Genomic DNA, 20,423 nt, shown 5'->3' on the forward strand with positions numbered 1-20,423 from the left:
GAGGGATGGTAGGGAGAGGGAGTGGAGATCCTGACCAAACCAAAACACTAATCATTCATTCATTTAGCTCCAGCTGCCTATTCGCAGGCTGGGATCACAGAGAGGAGATTGTGAAACGCTTCTTCCATTCAAAAGGTTTAGCTGGCTTGCCATTCGGAATTCAACGCGCATTATACACACGCATACCTTGGTCTCGCTGCGGGAGTGGTTGTGTGTGTATTGGGGATCTCTGTGTGTGTGTGTGTGTGTGTGTGTGTGTGTGTGTGTGTGTACAGTGCATTCATAAAGTATTCAGACCCCTTAACTTTTCCCATATTTTGTTACATTACAGCCTTATTCTGAAATGGATTAAACTGTATAAATGTATAAATGAAATAAGACATTTACATAAGTATTCAGATATTTTACTCAGTACTTGTTTAAGCACCTTTGGCAGTCATTACAGCCTCAAGTCTTCTTGGGTATGACGCTAAAAGCTCGGCACACCTGTATTTGTGGAGTTTCTCCCATTCTTCTCTGCAGATCCTCTCAGGCTCTGTCAGGTTGGATGGGGAGGTGTTACTGCACAGCTATTTTAAGGTCTCTCCAGAGATGTTCGATTGGGTTCAAGTCAGGGCTCTGGCTGGACCACTCAAGGACATTCAGAGACTTGTCATGAAGCCACTCCTGCATTGTCTTGGTTGTGTGCTTAGGGTCGTTGTCCTGTTGGAAGGTGAACCTTCACCTCAGTATGAGGTCCTGAGCGCTCTGGAGCAGATTTTCATCAAGGATCTCTGTACTTTAAAAAATGATAAAATCTCTCAATCCTGACTAATCCCGCTGTTGAAAAACATCCCCACAGCATGATGTTGCCACCATCATGCTTTACCGTAGGGATGGTGCCAGGTTTCCTCCAGACTTGATGCTTGGTATTCAGGCCAAACAGTTCAATCTTGGTTTCATCACACCAGAGAATCTTGGTTTCATCACACCAGAGAATCTTGGTTTCATCACACCAGAGAATCTTGTTTCTCATGGTCTGAGTCCTTTAGGTGGCTTTTGGCAAACTCCAAGCGGGCGGGCTGTCATGTGCCTTTTACTGAGGAGTGGCTTCCGTCTGGCCACTATCATAAAGGCGTGATTGGTGGAGTGCTGCAGGGATGGTTGTCCTTCTGGAAGGTTCTCCCATCTCCACAGAGGAACTCTGGAGCTCTGTCAGTGACTATCGGTTTCTGGGTCACCTCCCTGACTAAGGCCTTTCTACCTCGATTGCTCAGTTTGGCCGGGTGTCCAGCTCTAGGAAGGGTTTTGGTGGTTCCAAACTTCTTCCATTTAAGAATGATTGAGGCCACTGTGTTCTTGGAGACCTACAATGCAGCAGATATGTTTAGGTACCCTACCCCAGATCTGTGCCATTCTGTCTGAGCTTTATGGACAATTCCTTTGACCTCATGGCTTGGTTTTTGTTTTGACATGCACTGTCAACTGTGGGACCTTATATAGACAGGTGTGTGCATTTCCAAATCATGCCCAAACAATTACATTTACCACAGGTGATAAATAATTTTTTATACATTTACAAAAATGTCTTAAAACCTGTTGTTTGTCATTCTGGGGTATTGTGCGTAGATTCACGAGGAAAATATAATTGATACATTTTAGAATAAACCTGTAATGTAACAAAATGTGGGGAAAAGTCGAGGCCTCTAATACTTAATGCCCTGTATATCTCTCTGCCACCCACCTCCAGCTCCTGCTCTCTCTGCAGGGCGAACTGTTTGAAAGACTTGACGATGATGCCTGCGTTGGAGCAGTCGTAGACGAAGATGGAGGGGCTGCCCATCCACGTCTGGAGGTCGTACACAGACAGAGGGATGTACTGGGTGTAGTTCTACAGGACAGACAGACAGGATGGGGGGTTATTAAACATGCTGGTAGACAAAATTAGATGACCTGTCATAGCCACCTACAAGCCCGGTAAATAGAAATGTTCTATGTACTACTAGCAATTCTTTTTCATCCTTGTCAACACTAATAATGAAAGAAAGAGGGGTAGATATGGTTTTAACTGTACGGCTGCATCCCAATTCGCTTATTGGATTGGACGAGGGGAAGCAATGAAAGTCCTGGTGTTGTTTCTGACTGCTGTACTGGGAGATACTCTGTGGGAGTGTTTTTAGGAGGTGGACCGGGGGGGGTCAATGGGACCTTGGCACACCGTAGCAGACAGTAGGCAGCAGGGCTGGTTTTATAGGACTCATCATTAAGGGGAATAAAGAGAGGAAGAGGAGAGGCTCTGGGGTGTACTGGGGAGAGGCCGCGCCCAAACCAAGACAGGAGCCGTGTGTCATGTAGAGTGGGTGTTTCCTTGTGCGAGTTGTCCAAAAACATTATGCATTTCTGTAATAACTATTTTTGTTGTTGGTGTGGGTGTGTCTGTGGGATAACTTGTTTAAGTCTATTATCAGTTGACCCAATGGACCTGCTAGTGTGGGTTTGTGTTCGTGTGTATTCAACGACTGGACTTTCGTCTTAGTACGACTGTAGAGGCAGGGGTCATCATTGGACGCGTGTGTTTCTGCATGTGTGTGTTTCTCTCGCCTTGTTGAAGACCCAGATCTCCCCGTTGACGGTGGGTCGGGGGACCCCGTGTCCATTGTAGTGGAAGAGGACACGCTCCTCCTTGGCGTTGCGTCTCAGGGACGTACACAGCTTCTTCACCTCGTCTACTGTGGGGTCCAGACTCTGCTTGTAACGTGCCTGAGAGAGAGAGAGAGAGAGAGAGACCGAGAGAGAGCGAGAGAGAGAGAGAGAGACCGAGAGAGAGCGAGAGAGAGAGCGAGAGAGCGTTATGATTTGATACGATTGTGTGTTGTGTTATCACGTTGCGACAACTACCGGCCTCTCATCTGATCTGACAACATGCGTTCGATTAGAGAGAGAGAGAGAGAGAGAGAGAAGGAAAGAGACGCGTCTCAGTTTGAGAGCGTGGACAGACGCGTACACCATAGTTAAAAATGTACTGATCAATAGACGGATGCGAGCGTAGAAATATGAAAAGGGGGGGTGAAACGAGAGGCAGGCCAAACACACACAGCTCCCTCACGCTATTATTCTGAAATCAAAGGGCGACAGGTCTTTTCAATTCAACTCCCTCCTCTCCTCTTTCATCATTAAACAACTTTGGAGAAACCGAGCACGTGACAGTCCTTCCAGGCCAATGCCAAGAGGACTAGAAATAACTAGATACAACGGAATAGCGGTGCTGAAAGTAGGTTAGGGCTACGGGAGATGTCTTTTTTTTTGTTCTATTTTAACACTATGAGAAAGGAGCTGTATTTGCGTCATTGCTATCCTACCTGGGGAGAATAGAAGAGACTATTGTGTTTGCTGTAATAGGCTTCAGTGGCATATTTAAATAATGGTCCTGCTGCTTTTAAATGAGGGAAACAGGCCTCATGGTCAACTAACAATAAGAGCAGAGTGGGACAATGGCCTGCTGTGTGGGTGTGTGTACACGTCGTCGTACACATATGAACGGTGTAGGCACATGGGAATCATACAAACAGTCAAACACAGGTTCTCTCAAACAAGACGCGCACAAAACGTCAGTCACCAGTCTGCATCTTGTACAATAGATTGAAGTGAGCAATAAGAAATCAATGTTATTTTTTATTTTTTTTGTGCTCCAAATATGTTTTTTTAACGTTTCTTGGCAGGTCCTTCTCATGACCGCACAATATTACACCAACAGAATCCCCATTCAACCTAGTATTAACCAGTTCCCATTCAACCTAGTATTAACCAGTTCCCATTCAACCTAGTATTAACCAGGTCCCATTCAACCTAGTATTAACCAGTTCCCATTCAACCTAGTATTAACCAGTTCCCATTCAACCTAGTATTAACCAGTTCCCATTCAACCTAGTATTAACCAGTTCCCATTCAACCTAGTATTAACCAGTTCCCATTTCCCATTCAACCTAGTATTAACCAGTTCCCATTCAACCTAGTATTAACCAGTTCCCATTCAACCTAGTATTAACCAGTTCCCATTCAACCTAGTATTAACCAGTTCCCATTCAACCTAGTATTAACCAGTTCCCATTCAACCTAGTATTAACCAGTTCCCATTCAACCTAGTATTAACCAGTTCCCATTCAACCTAGTATTAACCAGTTCCCATTCAACCTAGTATTAACCAGTTCCCATTCAACCTAGTATTAACCAGTTCCCATTCAACCTAGTATTAACCAGTCCCCATTCAACCTAGTATTAACCAGTTCCCATTCAACCTAGTATTAACCAGTTCCCATTCAACCTAGTATTAACCAGTTCCCATTCAACCTAGTTTTAACCAGTTCCCATTCAACCTAGTATTAACCAGTTCCCATTCAACCTAGTTTTAACCAGTTCCCATTCAACCTAGTATTAACCAGTTCCCATTCAACCTAGTTTTAACCAGTTCCCATTCAACCTAGTATTAACCAGTTCCCATTCAACCTAGTTTTAACCAGTTCCCATTCAACCTAGTATTAACCAGGTCCCATTCAACCTAGTATTAACCAGTCCCCATTCAACCTAGTATTAACCAGTCCCCATTCAACCTAGTATTAACCAGGTCCCATTCAACCTAGTATTAACCAGGTCCCATTCAACCTAGTATTAACCAGTTCCCATTCAACCTAGTATTAACCAGTTCCCATTCAACCTAGTATTAACCAGTTCCCATTCAACCTAGTATTAACCAGTCCCCATTCAACCTAGTATTAACCAGGTCCCATTCAACCTAGTATTAACCAGTTCCCATTCAACCTAGTATTAACCAGTTCCCATTCAACCTAGTATTAACCAGTTCCCATTCAACCTAGTAACCAGTCCCCATTCAACCAGTCCCCATTCAACCTAGTATTAACCAGTCCCCATTCAACCTAGTATTAACCAGTCCCCATTCAACCTAGTATTAACCAGGTCCCATTCAACCTAGTATTAACCAGTTCCCATTCAACCTAGTTTTAACCAGTTCCCATTCAACCTAGTTTTAACCAGTTCCCATTCAACCTAGTATTAACCAGTCCCCATTCAACCTAGTATTAACCAGTCCCATTCAACCTAGTATTAACCAGTTCCCATTCAACCTAGTATTAACCAGTTCCCATTCAACCTAGTATTAACCAGTTCCCATTCAACCTAGTTTTAACCAGTTCCCATTCAACCTAGTTTTAACCAGTTCCCATTCAACCTAGTATTAACCAGTTTTAACCAGTTCCCATTCAACCTAGTTTTAACCAGTTCCCATTCAACCTAGTTTTAACCAGTTCCCATTCAACCTAGTTTTAACCAGTTCCCATTCAACCTAGTATTAACCAGTTCCCATTCAACCTAGTATTAACCAGTTCCCATTCAACCTAGTATTAACCAGTTCCCATTCAACCTAGTTTTAACCAGTTCCCATTCAACCTAGTTTTAACCAGTTCCCATTCAACCTAGTTTTAACCAGTTCAACCCATTCAACCTAGTTTTAACCAGTTCCCATTCAACCTAGTTATTACCAGTTCCCATTCAACCTAGTTTTAACCAGTTCCCATTCAACCTAGTTTTAACCAGTTCCCATTCAACCTAGTTTTAACCAGTTCCCATTCAACCTAGTTCCCATTAACCTAGTTCCCATTCAACCTAGTTTTAACCAGTTCCCATTCAACCTAGTTTTAACCAGTTCCCATTCAACCTAGTTCCCATTTTAACCAGTTCCCATTCAACCTAGTATTAACCAGTTCCCATTCAACCTAGTTTTAACCAGTTTAGTATTAACCAGTTCCCATTCAACCTAGTTTTAACCAGTTCCCATTCAACCTAGTTTTAACCAGTTCCCATTCAACCTAGTTTTAACCAGTTCCCATTCAACAGTTCCCATTCAACCTAGTTTTAACCTAGTTAACCCCATTCAACCTAGTTTTAACCAGTTCCCATTCAACCTAGTTTTAACCAGTTCCCATTCAACCTAGTATTAACCAGTTCCCATTCAACCTAGTATTAACCAGTTTAGTATTAACCAGTTCCCATTCAACCTAGTATTAACCAGTTCCCATTCAACCTAGTTTTAACCAGTTCCCATTCAACCTAGTTTTAACCAGTTCCCATTCAACCTAGTATTAACCAGTTCCCATTCAACCTAGTATTAACCAGTTCCCATTCAACCTAGTATTAACCAGTTCCCATTCAACCTAGTATTAACCAGTTCCCATTCAACCTAGTATTAACCAGTTCCCATTCAACCTAGTATTAACCAGTTCCCATTCAACCTAGTATTAACCAGTTCCCATTCAACCTAGTATTAACCAGTTCCCATTCAACCTAGTATTAACCAGTTCCCATTCAACCTAGTATTAACCAGTTCCCATTCAACCTAGTTTTAACCAGTTCCCATTCAACCTAGTTTTAACCAGTTCCCATTCAACCTAGTATTAGCCAGTTCCCATTCAACCTAGTATTAACCAGTTCCCATTCAACCTAGTTTTAACCAGTTCCCATTCAACCTAGTTTTAACCAGTTCCCATTCAACCTAGTTTTAACCAGTTCCCATTCAACCTAGTATTAACCAGTTCCCATTCAACCTAGTATTAACCAGTTTAGTATTAACCAGTTCCCATTCAACCTAGTATTAACCAGTTCCCATTCAACCTAGTATTAACCAGTTCCCATTCAACCTAGTTTTAACCAGTTCCCATTCAACCTAGTTTTAACCAGTTCCCATTCAACCTAGTTTTAACCAGTTCCCATTCAACCTAGTTTTAACCAGTTCCCATTCAACCTAGTTTTAACCAGTTCCCATTCAACCTAGTTTTAACCAGTTCCCATTCAACCTAGTTTTAACCAGTTCCCATTCAACCTAGTTTTAACCAGTTCCCATTCAACCTAACCAGTTTAGTTAACCAGTTCCCATTCAACCTAGTATTAACCAGTTCCCATTCAACCTAGTATTAACCAGTTCCCATTCAACCTAGTATTAACCAGTTCCCATTCAACCTAGTTTTAACCAGTTCCCATTCAACCTAGTTTTAACCAGTTCCCATTCAACCTAGTTTTAACCAGTTCCCATTCAACCTAGTTTTAACCAGTTCCCATTCAACCTAGTTTTAACCAGTTCCCATTCAACCTAGTTTTAACCAGTTCCCATTCAACCTAGTTTTAACCAGTTCCCATTCAACCTAGTATTAACCAGTTCCCATTCAACCTAGTATTAACCAGTTCCCATTCAACCTAGTATTAACCAGTTCCCATTCAACCTAGTATTAACCAGTTCCCATTCAACCTAGTATTAACCAGTTCCCATTCAACCTAGTATTAACCAGTTCCCATTCAACCTAGTATTAACCCGTTCCCATTCAACCTAGTATTAACCAGTTCCCATTCAACCTATTCAACCTAGTATTAACCAGTTCCCATTCAACCTAGTATTAACCAGTTCCCATTCAACCTAGTATTAACCCGTTCCCATTCAACCTAGTATTAACCCGTTCCCATTCAACCTAGTTTTAACCAGTTCCCATTCAACCTAGTATTAACCAACTTTTTTAACTCCATCAGTTCCCATTCAAGGACTTCAGCATTTAACCCACACAATCATTAGAAACACCAAGCTAATTAGCAACGAACCAAACAGGCCAATATGCATTTGGGTTCAAAGACATCATCCATTCTTCCCCATTTGGCTTCAAACACGCCTTGAAAGGAAAAGTTGCTGATTGAGTTTGGTGCAATCAGATAGGACCGCAGTCTGAACACTGCCTGGCGGATAGACGCTCTCAACGATCCAATGTTAGTCCTTATGAGATCAAGTGTTATCAGCAGCTGCTAATTGTGTTAAGAGTTGGGATTTCACAATCGGATGTGAGTGGGGAGAGATGGGACGGTAACTTGATCAGTTTAGGCTGACTAAACTTTCTTCAAGAGAGCGTGTTCGATGGAGGGAGAGAAAAGGAGAGGAAGGGGCAGAGTAGGAGAGAGAAAGAGAAAGGAAGAAAGTGAGAGTGAAAGCTTGTTTGTGTATGTGTCCATCATACACTCAACTGCTGTTCCCCATCTTGACCTGAAGGGGGAGCCCTGGTAACCCACTGGGACTCTCCTTGCAGGTAAGTCGATGCTCCCAAGTCCTCCTCCCATCTATCTTCTATCCTCCATCTCTGCAGCTAGCTCCCAATGCCCAGCAGTGTCTGAGCAGTCCCATTGGCACTGAGCTGGGAATTTGAGGTGTGTCTGCCCTTCCAGTCTCGGGCTGTCTCTGTTTAGTTGGCTCTATTGCGGTTTCCATGTATTGATCAATCACTCCTTCTAAAACTCTAACCGACTCCATTGGTGCATGAAGTGGTTCTGTTGTTTCTGTCAATGTCAGGAAAGATAAGGTGCCTGGCGCACGTAAGCCTGAGCCGAGCTGAACCCTGCCCTGTCTGCTTCAAGGAGCAGGTACCAGGGAAGGACACAGATAACCAAGAACACGAAAAGACAGACTCTTACAATCTCAGACATACTGATACCGTAAGCTACTCAAATACTCGCTCTCTCATACACACATATATATATACGGGCTTAGCCTACACGGGCACACAGGAACACACACAGGCAGTGGGGCACACACACAGAAACATTTTCCACTGATGGTGGACCTGTGGGACTGGGGATAATCCCTGTACTAGAACAAGGGAAAAGCACAGAGCGTAACCAACCTCTCAGGCTCTTATTGTTATGGAGCAGATCAGCGATAATTCCCAAATGGCACCCTATTCCCTCTGTGGTGCACTACTTTTGACCAGAGCGAGCTCCAAAGTAGTGCACGGCATACGGAATAGGGTGTCATTTGGGACCGAACCAGAGTGAAGAAGAATTTAAAAAATGCCCCATCATTAACACACTAAACCTTTCCTAAAGCCATTCTCAACACTGAGGGGTACAGGACGGTAAGCCCACAGGGACATTAGAGACTAAACTCACTCTGATTACAAAGGAAAAGATGGATGGTATTACCAAGCCTGGCATAAATCTTGTGTAACAAAAATGCGTGACACAGAGAAAGATGATTGAGAATGAGGAGATACTACTACAGGCAGATTTGTAAGCTTGTCACCAGTCAGATCAACCAGAAAGACTGAAAGCTGATAATCTAACAGACTGAAGTTGAAGACCAAAAGCATGTATGCAAAATAAAACAAGTTGCAAAATCAAATTGGACTTGAATACTTTTTACAGAGACATTTGTTGCAAGGTCCAACAGCAACCTTGAGCTAAAAGCATCAGAGAACAAGCAAGGATAGACAATGTCTGAAGACCGTTTGTAATAGTTGACACGAGCAGTGGCTGTGGCACCCCCACTTGTTGTCAATAAACGGAAATCTGTTGAGCGCTGTGCCGTTTCCTGTCAATGGAAAGGGCTGTTAACATGTCAGCACAAATACTTGGATTGTTTGGCTGAGAAAGAGAACCACAAATCTAAAAGGCAGAGAGAAAGCGAGAGAGGAAGAGAGAGCGAGTAAGAGAAATTGAGACACAGTCATTTCTCAAGCACTGTATCATCTTCCTGCTTTCAGCTGCCCAGATCAATACTGCTGAGGAGAAATGATGCCAATGGTTTGATGGTGCACACACACACACACACACACAATGAGCAAGCCTGTACTTCTGTTCACTTTCATTGCATGTTCAAAGACACACACACACCCCCTTTCATAGATCTGTCAGCGATGACGTGTGTTGGTAAGAAGTCAGCCAGGGGCTCCTTTACTTTGCATTCTTCCAATTCGCACTTCAGGAGATTGAAGAGACCCTTCTGTTACTCCTGTTAATAGACACTCACAGTCTCACAGACAGACACATTCTAGTCACAGTAAAGGTGATCGGTAACCATATGAAAGTCACTATTTCTATGAAGGGTGCTGTCCTTGCCAGACTGTGAAATTGCGTCGCATGAGGCAAGTGTCATGGCAGAATCGTACCACCTAGTAAAAGATTCTCCGGTACTTCTGTATACTTTTCTTGCCAGTAGTTCTGAAAGTAGTGCTCACGAGCCAAAAGTGGTCTCCCAAAATTGCATCATATGTGCAGACACAGTATGTGCACAACGTTTTGCTCGGCTCTCCAGTCTTTAATCCAGACTGAGCTGTAAATGTTTATTTTATTTATTTCACCTTTATTTAACCAGGTAGGCCAGTTGAGCACAAGTTCTTATTTACAACTGCGACCTGGCCAAGATAAAGCATAGCAGTTTGACACATACAACACAGAGTTACACATGGAATAAACAAAACATAGTCAATAATACAGTAGAACAAAAGAAAACAAAAAGTCTATATACAGTGAGCGCAAATGAGGTAAGATAAGGGAGTTAAGGCAATAAATAGGCCATGGTGGCGAAGTAATTACAATATAGCAATTAAACACTGGAATGGTAGATGTGCAGAAGATGAATGTGCAAGTTGAGATACTGGGGTGCAAAGGAACAAGATAAATACAGTATGGGGATGAGGTAGGGAGATAGATGGGCTGTTTTCAGATGGGCTATGCGCAGGTGCAGTGATCTGCTACCTGCTCTGACAGCTGGTGCTTAAAGCTAGTGAGGGAGATCTGGGTCTCCAGCTTCAGAGATTTTTGCCGTTCGTTCCAGTCATGGGCAGCAGAGAACTGGAAGGAAAGACGACCAAAGGAGGAATTGGCTTTGGGGGTGACCAGTGAAATATACCTGCTGGAGCACGTGCTACGAGTGGGTGCTGCTATGGTGACCAGTGAGCTGAGATTAGGCTTTACCTAGCAGACACTTGTAGATAACCTGTAGCCAGTGGGTTTGGCGACGAGTATGAAGTGAGGGCCAACCAACGAAAGTGTACAGGTTGCAGTGGTGGGTAGTATATGGGGCGTTGGTGACAAAACGGATGGCACTGTGATAGACTGCATGCAGTTTGTTGAGTAGAGTGTTGGAGGCTATTTTATAGATGATATCGCCAAAGTCGAGGATTGGTAGGATGGTCAGTTTTACGAGGGTATGTTTGGCAGCATGAGTGAAGGATGCTTTGTTTCGATATAGGAAGCCGATTCCTGATGTCATTTTGGATTGGAGATGCTTAATGTGAGTCTGGAAGGAGAGTTTCAGGTCTAACCACACCTAGGTATTTGTAGCTGTCCACATATTCTAAGTCAGAGCCATCCAGGGTAGTGATGCTGGACGGGCGAGCAGGTGCGGGGCAGTGATCGGTTGAATAGCATGCATTTAGTTTTTGAGGGGGACTAGAATTGCTTTTCATTTTCATTTTCTTAAGGGAATCAGCTTTCCCCGTCATATCAGTCATTGCATCACTTTAGAGAGCTATTTATAACTTGTAAGAAATGTTCAGATCAACCAGCCCTTGCCAGCTGGTTGTTTAATAAGGTTATTTAATAACGTTTAAGGTTTTTGTTAGCCCATAGATTGTTGCAATGTTTGAGTCACTCAAATACCACAGTAACACACAGACATAGCAAAGTATAATAGAACTGCAAGAAAATAAGCTTTAAACCTGCAGAATTCTCTCTCCACCAACAATATTGGTGTGAACAGTGTGTCGTGAACAGTACTTGTGCCCATTGAAATAGGCATGGATCGCGGGACGCTCCCCAATACTGGAAGGGGGCCTGAGTGAAGTAGTTTGGGAACCACTGTGCTATAATGTATAAGAATATATATTTTCCTAATAATTCACAACTGTTCATGAACCAGCATTGAGTACTAACAGGTTTAGGATGACACAGAGGACACGTCACTTCCTGGTTAGTATGGGTAAGTGGACACAGAGGACACGTCACTTCCTGGTTAGTATGGGTAAGTGGACACAGAGGACACGTCACTTCCTGGTTAGTATGGGTAAGTGGACACAGAGGACACGTCACTTCCTGGTTAGTATGGGTAAGTGGACAGACCGTTGATCTGGCGTCACTTTTTTTCCTCCCCGTTTGTCAGACGTCCTGTAGGGTTGTAATCGTCCCCGATTGACTGGGAGGCCATGTGAAGTGGGTGAGACATGCTCTCTCCCCCCTCCCACTCCTCCAAATTCAAACCATCTTGGAAATGACCATGAAACCACATCTAAGCAATAGTCGCCAAGAGATTGCTACTGTGACGTCAAATAAAGTCTTTGCCCTTCAGCCCTCAATGGTTAAACAGGGTATGGCTGATATGTGATATGATATCATTACCTTCCTCCCCCCAGTAGATATTATGCTCTGTATGAGCTTGTTCATTGAGAAGAATGGAGAAATCAATCCCCTCGTGTCTTTAACAAACATGTGCTGCTCCTATTCTAGGAGACTCTCCACAATGGCCCCACAGGCCACAGCCAAACCAGTGACTGATGTAGACTTGACGGCTCAACACACACTTGAGTGTGTGACAGTGGCAGTGTTGCAGTACAACGTAGCCAACTCTCTTTTAATAGACTGGGGGTTAGCTGGCACACTCTGCCTGATGTGCACACACAGACACACACACAGCACAGTTAATCAACACTCAAAATAAGCTCTGCAGCTGCACAGTCCAGTACGTGTGTGTGTGTGTGTGTGTGTGTGTGTGTGTGTGTGTGTGTGTGTACACATCCACTCCGGAGGAAACGAAAGGTAACAGGTCGCTAGGATCCACAGACATGCCCTGCAGCCCTTTGAACTCAAGTCAATCTAGTGAGCAAACACTGGGCTTAGCCTGTAATGCATTTCAGACATAGAGCCCAACTCCCTAGAGGAAACAGACACACAGGCTATTTGTAAGGGTCCATTTCCGTGTCAGTTGCAATGTGTAGTGGGGGCAGATTTTTTCAAATTTGTATAGTGTGTCAGCCCCAAAATGATTTATTTGGTTGTTTGTGTGGGTGGGTGTGGGATAACTTGTTTTGGTCTAATATCAGTGGACCGTGTGTGCGACTGCACTAGGGCTGACCCCATTTAGCCTATTTACATGTTTGGTAAATAGTCTGGTGGTCGACCGAGATTTCTTTAGCCGAGTAGTAGCATGAAAAAAAAAAAAAGTGTTATAAATGGTGGTGTACAAGACAGATCCGTCTGTCTAAGCAGACTGTGGAGGCCGTGGGAATGGCACGGCCCCTCACCGAGACACGGGCTACTGAAATGGTATATGGATGTATTATGTAAGAGCAATGGTGGAACACTCGACCATGTGGCGTATGTGCATTATAGCAAAGTTAACCAGCATATTCCCAGCAGTTAGGAGACGAGCAAACAGCCCTGGCCTTAATTGTCTAAGAAGAGCGAGGAGAGGAAACCAACTTAATTAGGTCTATAATCAACAATCTAACTTTCATAAATCATCCATCCATCTACAGTACCAGTCATTCTTTACCCCTTTCTCTCCCCAATTTCATGGTATCCAATTGGTAGTTTTTCTTGCCTCATCGCTGCAACTCCCGTACGGACTCGGGAGAGGCGAAGGTCGAGAGCCGTGCGTCCTCCGACACACAACCCAACCAAGCCGCACCGCTTCTTGACACAATGCCCGCTTAACCCGGAAGCCAGCCGCACCAATGTGTCGGAGGAAACACCGCACACCGGGTAAACGTGCCTCCCCTAACCCGGACGGCGCTGGTCCAATTGTGCGCCGCCCCGGCTGCGACAGGAGCCTGGACTCGAACCAGGATCTCTAGTGGCACAGCGAAGAAGCAGCCTTAGATCGCAGCGCCACTTAATGCTTGCTGCTTGTGCTTTTACAGACTGGGAGGATCGGGAGCTGATGTAGTAGTGGTGGCAGGATGAGCTGTGGAAACCTCCACCCCCAGTGGTGTGTCTCAGCCACAGGGGCCACAGGCCACCATGTAATCACCACATAACTCTGTTTGCAGCGTACACTACTCAGCTCGCCCCGTTGGCACCATAACGCGGCTGTATGGCCGTGTAGGCCAGCATCACATAACTCTACCATGGCCACCGGGCTAAATACAGCTAGACGCTGCCGTATATCTCTTCCTTCGCCGTTGTATGCTAGAAAACTAGCGCCTCAGGACCATGACGCGACAGCTAAGCCCTTTGGCATCACATAACTCTACCTCAGACACTAGGACACAAATAACCCATCATTCTACCATAGCCAGCTCCAGTCTAAACACAGCTAGTTGGACCAGGACGCCATTCTAGAGTTTTGGTACATAGCTCCAGTGAACAGCTTCAGTACAGAGGTCCAGCGAAGCGCTCTACTCCTACGGGCTCAGCTGTCAGCTGCCCAATCCGCTACTTTTCTCTCGTTCTCCTCTAAATCAACGCCGATTCCAATTTCCAGACAGAATTGATTGATGAGGGATTGGTGTGGCAGCAACGCCAGAGTCCATTACTAAAGACGGAGTCTGGGAAAGGCTTGGGGACTTCCAGTGTGTGCTGGGGGATTGAAGTGGGAATTGTGTCCGGATACACCAGGAAGAGAGAGGAGAAAAGTGGGATAAAGTAATCCTTCTCCCCCCCCCCCCCCTTAAAAGACCTAGATGCACTATTGTAAAGTGGCTGTTCCACTGGATGTCATAAGGTGAAAGCACCAATTTGTAAGTCGCTCTGGATAAGAGCGTCTGCTAAATGACTTAAATGTAAATGTAAATGTTTGTGGTAGAACTCCTCCCCCTGGTTATGGTAAATGATGGGCCCTCAACATCCCAAGGGGTTTGGAGTTGGGTTGGGTTTCCAGAAAACACACACACAGGGGTATGATATGGGAGTCTGTAGCGGTATCCAGGTCAGGTGTCTTTCTGCCTACTTCAGATCTTTCCATCTGATTTAGGGTCCATTGATCAGGTTATAAATATGTCTCCTCCTGCTCCTCAGGGATCACTGGGTTATTATAAAAGGCCCTGGTCAATAAAGCCTCTCAAATGAGGGGAAGATACCTGACATGTTTTATAGCCCAGTGAGTGTGTTTACTGGAAATGTGTGCATTTTCAGAAGTGTAGTTATAGTACGTGTCTGTGTATGTGCATGTGAGTGAGTGAGTGAGTGAGTGAGTGGTGAGTGAGTGAACTTTGCAGTCTCAATGTAAGACTCAGCGCCTAGGTGTGTAGTATAGCCGGTGGCAAGGCCATATTCAATACTGGGTCAGAGGGGCTTAAATGATGCCTCTAATTGTAATGCTTAGAAACTGCTTAGTGAATAGTGTGTGTGTGTGTGTGTGTGTGTGTGTGTGTGTGTGTGTGTGTGTGTGTCTCTCTCTCTCAGGTGAGCTCTGTGTACACCAAAGTGTGTGTTAATGACTGCAAGTCCTACTCCCTTGCACTAAACACACTTCCACCCCCAAATCCCTTGGGCTAGCTGCATTGGTAAACGGCAGAGAGAGTTCTTCAGCCCTCCCGCCCCATTCCAGAAAAACCAGGAAAAGGAAAGAGTAAAAGAAATGGTCTGAATCTCCTAATCTCCTAGAAGTGGGATCTACCCTGCTGATATAGAGCCATACATGTAACAGATATCTTGAGACTGATACCAAGGACAAAAGTTCTGTATGAGAGTAAACACAGCAAATTACATTTAATTCACTTTACAGACATTAAAATTTAATTCAGAGAAACTGAAGTCTGCATTATTACACTTAAGTTCCACGAGGACCAAAAGACGCTTAAAATAACACTGTAAGACGCTCTTGGCATGCGATGGGGACAGTAAGCAGGCAGACCCAATCACATTACAAATTACAACACATTACCACGGTGGTTCTGTTTTTAGACACTCTGTAAAATACACCATGACGGGAACACCTCTGCCCGTCTACATCTCACCAGCGTTCTCACCGCTCATGTGTGTACCTTTTCCTCTCCTCCACCTCCCCGCTCTCTCTCTCTCCCTCCCTCCCTGGGACATGGTGTCAGTGCTGCAGTATTATTCACCCTGTCTGGGGGGGGCAGAGCGATTGTGTGTCTGGAACAGAGGCCCTTAGGCTAAGCCTGCTGTCCTCAGACGTCAGCCATAGGGCCAATACAGGTTTTGCATCATTCACTCTTCATCATCACACATTAAAAATACAACACTACATGGAAAATATGCCTGTAGAGAAAAGAGACGGGATGGACAGAAAGTAAGTAAAAAGGCAGGAGAGGGTGAGAGAAACTGGGTGGGGAGTGTAAGAGACGGGGCTTGCAAGAGAGGAGAGAGGGAGCTGTGGCTCCAGAGGAAAGCAGATGCGGTCTAGGTGGTACGGGATGGAGAGATGAACCCTCTATTAAAGAAGAGAAGGATGAGGAGAGTGGCATTGGGTGACAGGCCAAGAAATAAACCAGTAATGGAAAACGGAAAGGTAGGCTCAACCTTCAGAGATGACCAGGTTTCAAAAAACAAAAATGTGTCTCTGTTGCAAAGCAACGTTCAAAGCAAACCACTTGACCTTAACTTCCTATGTAATTAAATGAGAAGCAATTCATTTAGAACAGAAAACACTGTATGAATATAATAGATAAATATAATGTCAAAACATTCAAGTAGGCTTCAAGTGAACCAGGAGGAGGACCAAAAGGACCAACTCAGTCTAACGCTTACAGATCCAACCTATACTGAACAAAAATATCAAACGCAACATGTAACGCATTGGTCCCATCATTCATGAGCTGAAATAAAAGAGGCCTGACATTTTCCATATGCACAAAAATCGTATTTCTTTCAAATGTTGGCAACAAAGGACTCCTTTGCCAAGAGAATCCATCCACCTGACAGGTGTGGCATATCAAGAAGCTGATTAAACAGTATGATCATGACACAGGTGCACCTTGTGCTGGGGACAAAAGGCCACTAAAACGTGCAGTTTTATCACATACGTTTTGAAGGAGCGTGCAATTGGCATGCTGACTGCAGGAAAGTCCACCAGAGAATTGAATGTTAATTTCTCTACCATAAGCCACCTCCAACATCGTTTTAGAGAATTTGGCAGTACGCCCAACCAAACTAAAAACCGCAGACCATGTGTAACCACGCCAGCCCAGGACCTCCACATCCACCAGCTTCACCTGAGGGATCGTCTGACACCATCCACTCGGACAGCTGATGAAACCGGCGTATTTATGCCTGTAATTAAGACTTTTGTTGGGATAAAAAATCTGATTGGCTGGGCCTGGCTCCCCACTGCGCCCCTACCCAGTCATGTGAAATCCATAGATTACGGCCTCATGAATTTATTTCAATTGACTCATTTCCTTATATGAACTGTAAAAGCTTGAAATTGTTGCATGTTGCATTTACATTTTTGTTCAGTATATTTAAATGAGAACCACAGCATCATGATCACGAACGTTTTAACTTAACGTCAAGCCTCCAAGTAGGCTGAAGGCTAAAGTGGACCATCCAGAAAGAGGGCCAAAATGTCCAACTACATATGGAGTATGAGTGTCTACCACGTTAAATGGTTTCGAATCACTGTCATGTCCTGTACATAGGTTGCCTTCCTAACGATGCGCGTGCTTAACATAAGATAACCTACTCATGTATCCTGCTCCAGTAGCGATCTGTCTTCATTAGACTGGCTTTAGTCACAGAGTGGCTGTGATGAACAGCTTCCTCTACTAGGCTACCTAGCTTCAGAGAGAGAGGGGTAGTGTTCCAAATGGGAGCCTGTTCCCTTTCTAGCGCACTTCCCAGGGAATAGGTTTGCATTCGGGACACACGCGGAGAGTACAGACAAGCTCGACGCCTTCAGCCCGCTCTCTTTCCGTCTCTTCCTCAGTCTCCCTGCACTTGTCCTTTCTTTCACCCTTCTGCTTTGTTTCAGACTGCAGGCTCAAATCACTTTTGTCCAAAAAGCAATTTACAAGTGACCAAATGGCATTCGTGTGTTCAGACAGCCGTCATTTGCTGACTGACACGTCTACCGCTAGTTGTGAAAGTAAAGACAGGTGTCTGTGTAGTGGTGTAGGCTGATTGGTGGCGGTGCTTCCCATCACTCAGAGGTTGAGTAGCTAGCTAAGGTGACAGTGCCATGGAAGTTTCCCAGTCACGTCAAAGAATGATCCAACTGTCAAAATGAGTTATTTTTGGCTAGCCACAACAGTCAACAACCGAGCTAGCTGTTTAGCTTGTAGGCACACTCACCAATGCTTTTGTAACCAATTAAAAAGCTAGTTAGCGAGAATTTTGACATTTTCAACAGAGTAGCTCACAAGCAACAAGATATCCCAAGTAACAGACAAGTCACATGGCTAGGAATCAGATTTCTATCTGACTTACAACCACCTATAGAGGTGGTTTAAAGCTGATTTGAAAATATCCGATTCTATGTGCTCAAACTACAGGAAAAATATCAGACCTGTCTGATATGCCAACAAAAAAAGATATGGATTTGAGTCACTTCAAACTGGCCGTGTGTGAACAAGGCTTTATTACCTCTCCTCTACCCCCACTCTTCCCCGTCCCGTCTCCCAGCACAGTAGGTCGTTGAAGTAGATCGTAACAGAGGTACAGAGGCAGTCTGCCTGGCCAGAGCTTTAATTGTAGCTGTCGTGTAAAGACACACAGCTGGCTAGGTGGGTAGTCAGTCCCCTTCGGAGGCTGAATCGGAATCGTCCCAATGGTTTCTGTCACACTACCTAACAGTTTGGTGGGACGGAGAGGTGGGAACAGCCAGGTAAGAGGTGATGGGAACAGCCACACGTTCTCACACACAACTTCACCCAGAGTCATCCCATGCTTCTACCCGCTGAGGCTGGTACCAGATCGCGGAACTGATTTTATTTTGCAGACTTTCTTCTTTTCTCGTTCTTCCAAACACCCCCCTTCTACCTTCCTCTATCCATTCCTTTTCTCTATTTAAATCTCTACTGATTAACTAAAAGGGAAACTTCACAGAGAATAGAGTAGTGTGAGAAGACTAAAGATCAAGTTCAATTAATATGACAAACTAGGGAGTCCAAGAAAAGGTTGAAAATGATCGAGTGCACTACCACAAAAAGAGATTTGGAAGCTCAGCTCATACAAAGTTATGTCTAGTCAGCCAGTACAGAAAATGCGTACCTCTTCTTTCTCCTCCTCCTCCTCTTCCCCGTTTCTCTCCTTTTATTTCTCTACACCCTGCTGCCCCTTGCTCTGTCCTGCCTACTGATTCAGTGTCCAGGGCTAGCCCTGCCACGCACCAGTCAGTGTCCTGAGCCCACCTCGGCTTGCACACATGCAATCTCCTTTACTCTCACGTGGCCACCGAAGCCTTCAGTGACAGGAGATTATGCCACACACACCTCCGCCACGCTCCCACATATTGCCCTGTGTACGACGGCCACCGAAGCCTTCAGTGACAGGAGATTATGGTCAGCCACACACACCTCCGCCACGCTCCCACATATTGCCGTGTACGACGGCCACCGAAGCCTTCAGTGACAGGAGATTATGGTCAGCCACACACACCTCCGCCACGCTCCCACATATTGCCCTGTGTCGGCGTCAGTGACAGGAGGCCACACACACCTCCGCCACGCTCCCACATAAGCCTTCAGTGACAGGAGATTATGCCACACACACCTCCGCCACGCTCCCACATATTGCCCTGTGTACGTCGGCCACCGAAGCCTTCAGTGACAGGAGATTATGGTCAGCCACACACACCTCCGCCACGCTCCCACATATTGCCCTGTGTACGTCGGCCACCGAAGCCTTCAGTGACAGGAGATTATGGTCAGCCACACACACCTCCGCCACGCTCCCACATATTGCCCTGTGTGCGTCGGCCACCGAAGCCTTCAGTGACAGGAGATTATGCCACACACACCTCCGCCACGCTCCCACATATTGCCCTGTGTACGTCGGCCACCGAAGCCTTCAGTGACAGGAGATTATGCCACACACACCTCCGCCACGCTCCCACATATTGCCCTGTGTACGTCGGCCACCGAAGCCTTCAGTGACAGGAGATTATGGTCAGCCACACACACCTCCGCCACGCTCCCACATATTGCCCTGTGTACGTCGGCCACCGAAGCCTTCAGTGACAGGAGATTATGGTCAGCCACACACACCTCCGCCACGCTCCCACATATTGCCCTGTGTACGTCGGCCACCGAAGCCTTCAGTGACAGGCAACATCTGTCTGGCCAGAGGACAGAAACATTACAGTTTGAGGAGACATGTATATACTGTACTCTATACCATCTACTGCATCTTGCCATCTTGATGTAACGTATCACTAGCCACTTTAAACAATCCCACTTTTATATGTTTACATACCCTACATTACTCATCTCATATGTATATACTGTACTCGATACCATCCACTGCATCTTGCCTATGCTGTTCTATACCATCACTCATTCATATATTTTTTAATGTACATATTCTTCATTCCTTTACACTTGTGTTACTCGTTGGATATTACTGCATTGTCGGAACTAGAAGCACAAGCATTCCACTACACTCGCATTAACATCTGCTAACCATGTGTATGTGACAAATTAAAGTTGATTTGATTTGAGACGGACTGA

The 20,423-nt window shown here is 45.0% G+C and overlaps 1 protein-coding gene across 7 annotated transcripts in view; it reads right to left on the reverse strand.

The window, feature by feature from the left end:
• The window catches only part of LOC115104411 (regulatory-associated protein of mTOR), a 219,809-nt gene that overhangs the window by 144,670 nt on the left and 54,716 nt on the right, over positions 1-20,423 (reverse strand). For all 7 annotated transcript variants that reach the window (XM_065006273.1, XM_065006277.1, XM_065006274.1 and 4 more), the window contains exons 5-6: positions 2,581-2,739; positions 1,724-1,870 (exon numbers count right to left, since the gene is read on the reverse strand). In XM_065006273.1, coding sequence (XP_064862345.1) covers positions 1,724-1,870; positions 2,581-2,739 — 306 coding nt within the window. The remainder of the gene's footprint in view (positions 1-1,723; positions 1,871-2,580; positions 2,740-20,423) is intronic.

This window comes from Oncorhynchus nerka, linkage group LG21 (genome assembly GCF_034236695.1).
Source record: "Oncorhynchus nerka isolate Pitt River linkage group LG21, Oner_Uvic_2.0, whole genome shotgun sequence".
Classification (NCBI taxonomy): Eukaryota; Metazoa; Chordata; class Actinopteri; order Salmoniformes; family Salmonidae; genus Oncorhynchus; species Oncorhynchus nerka.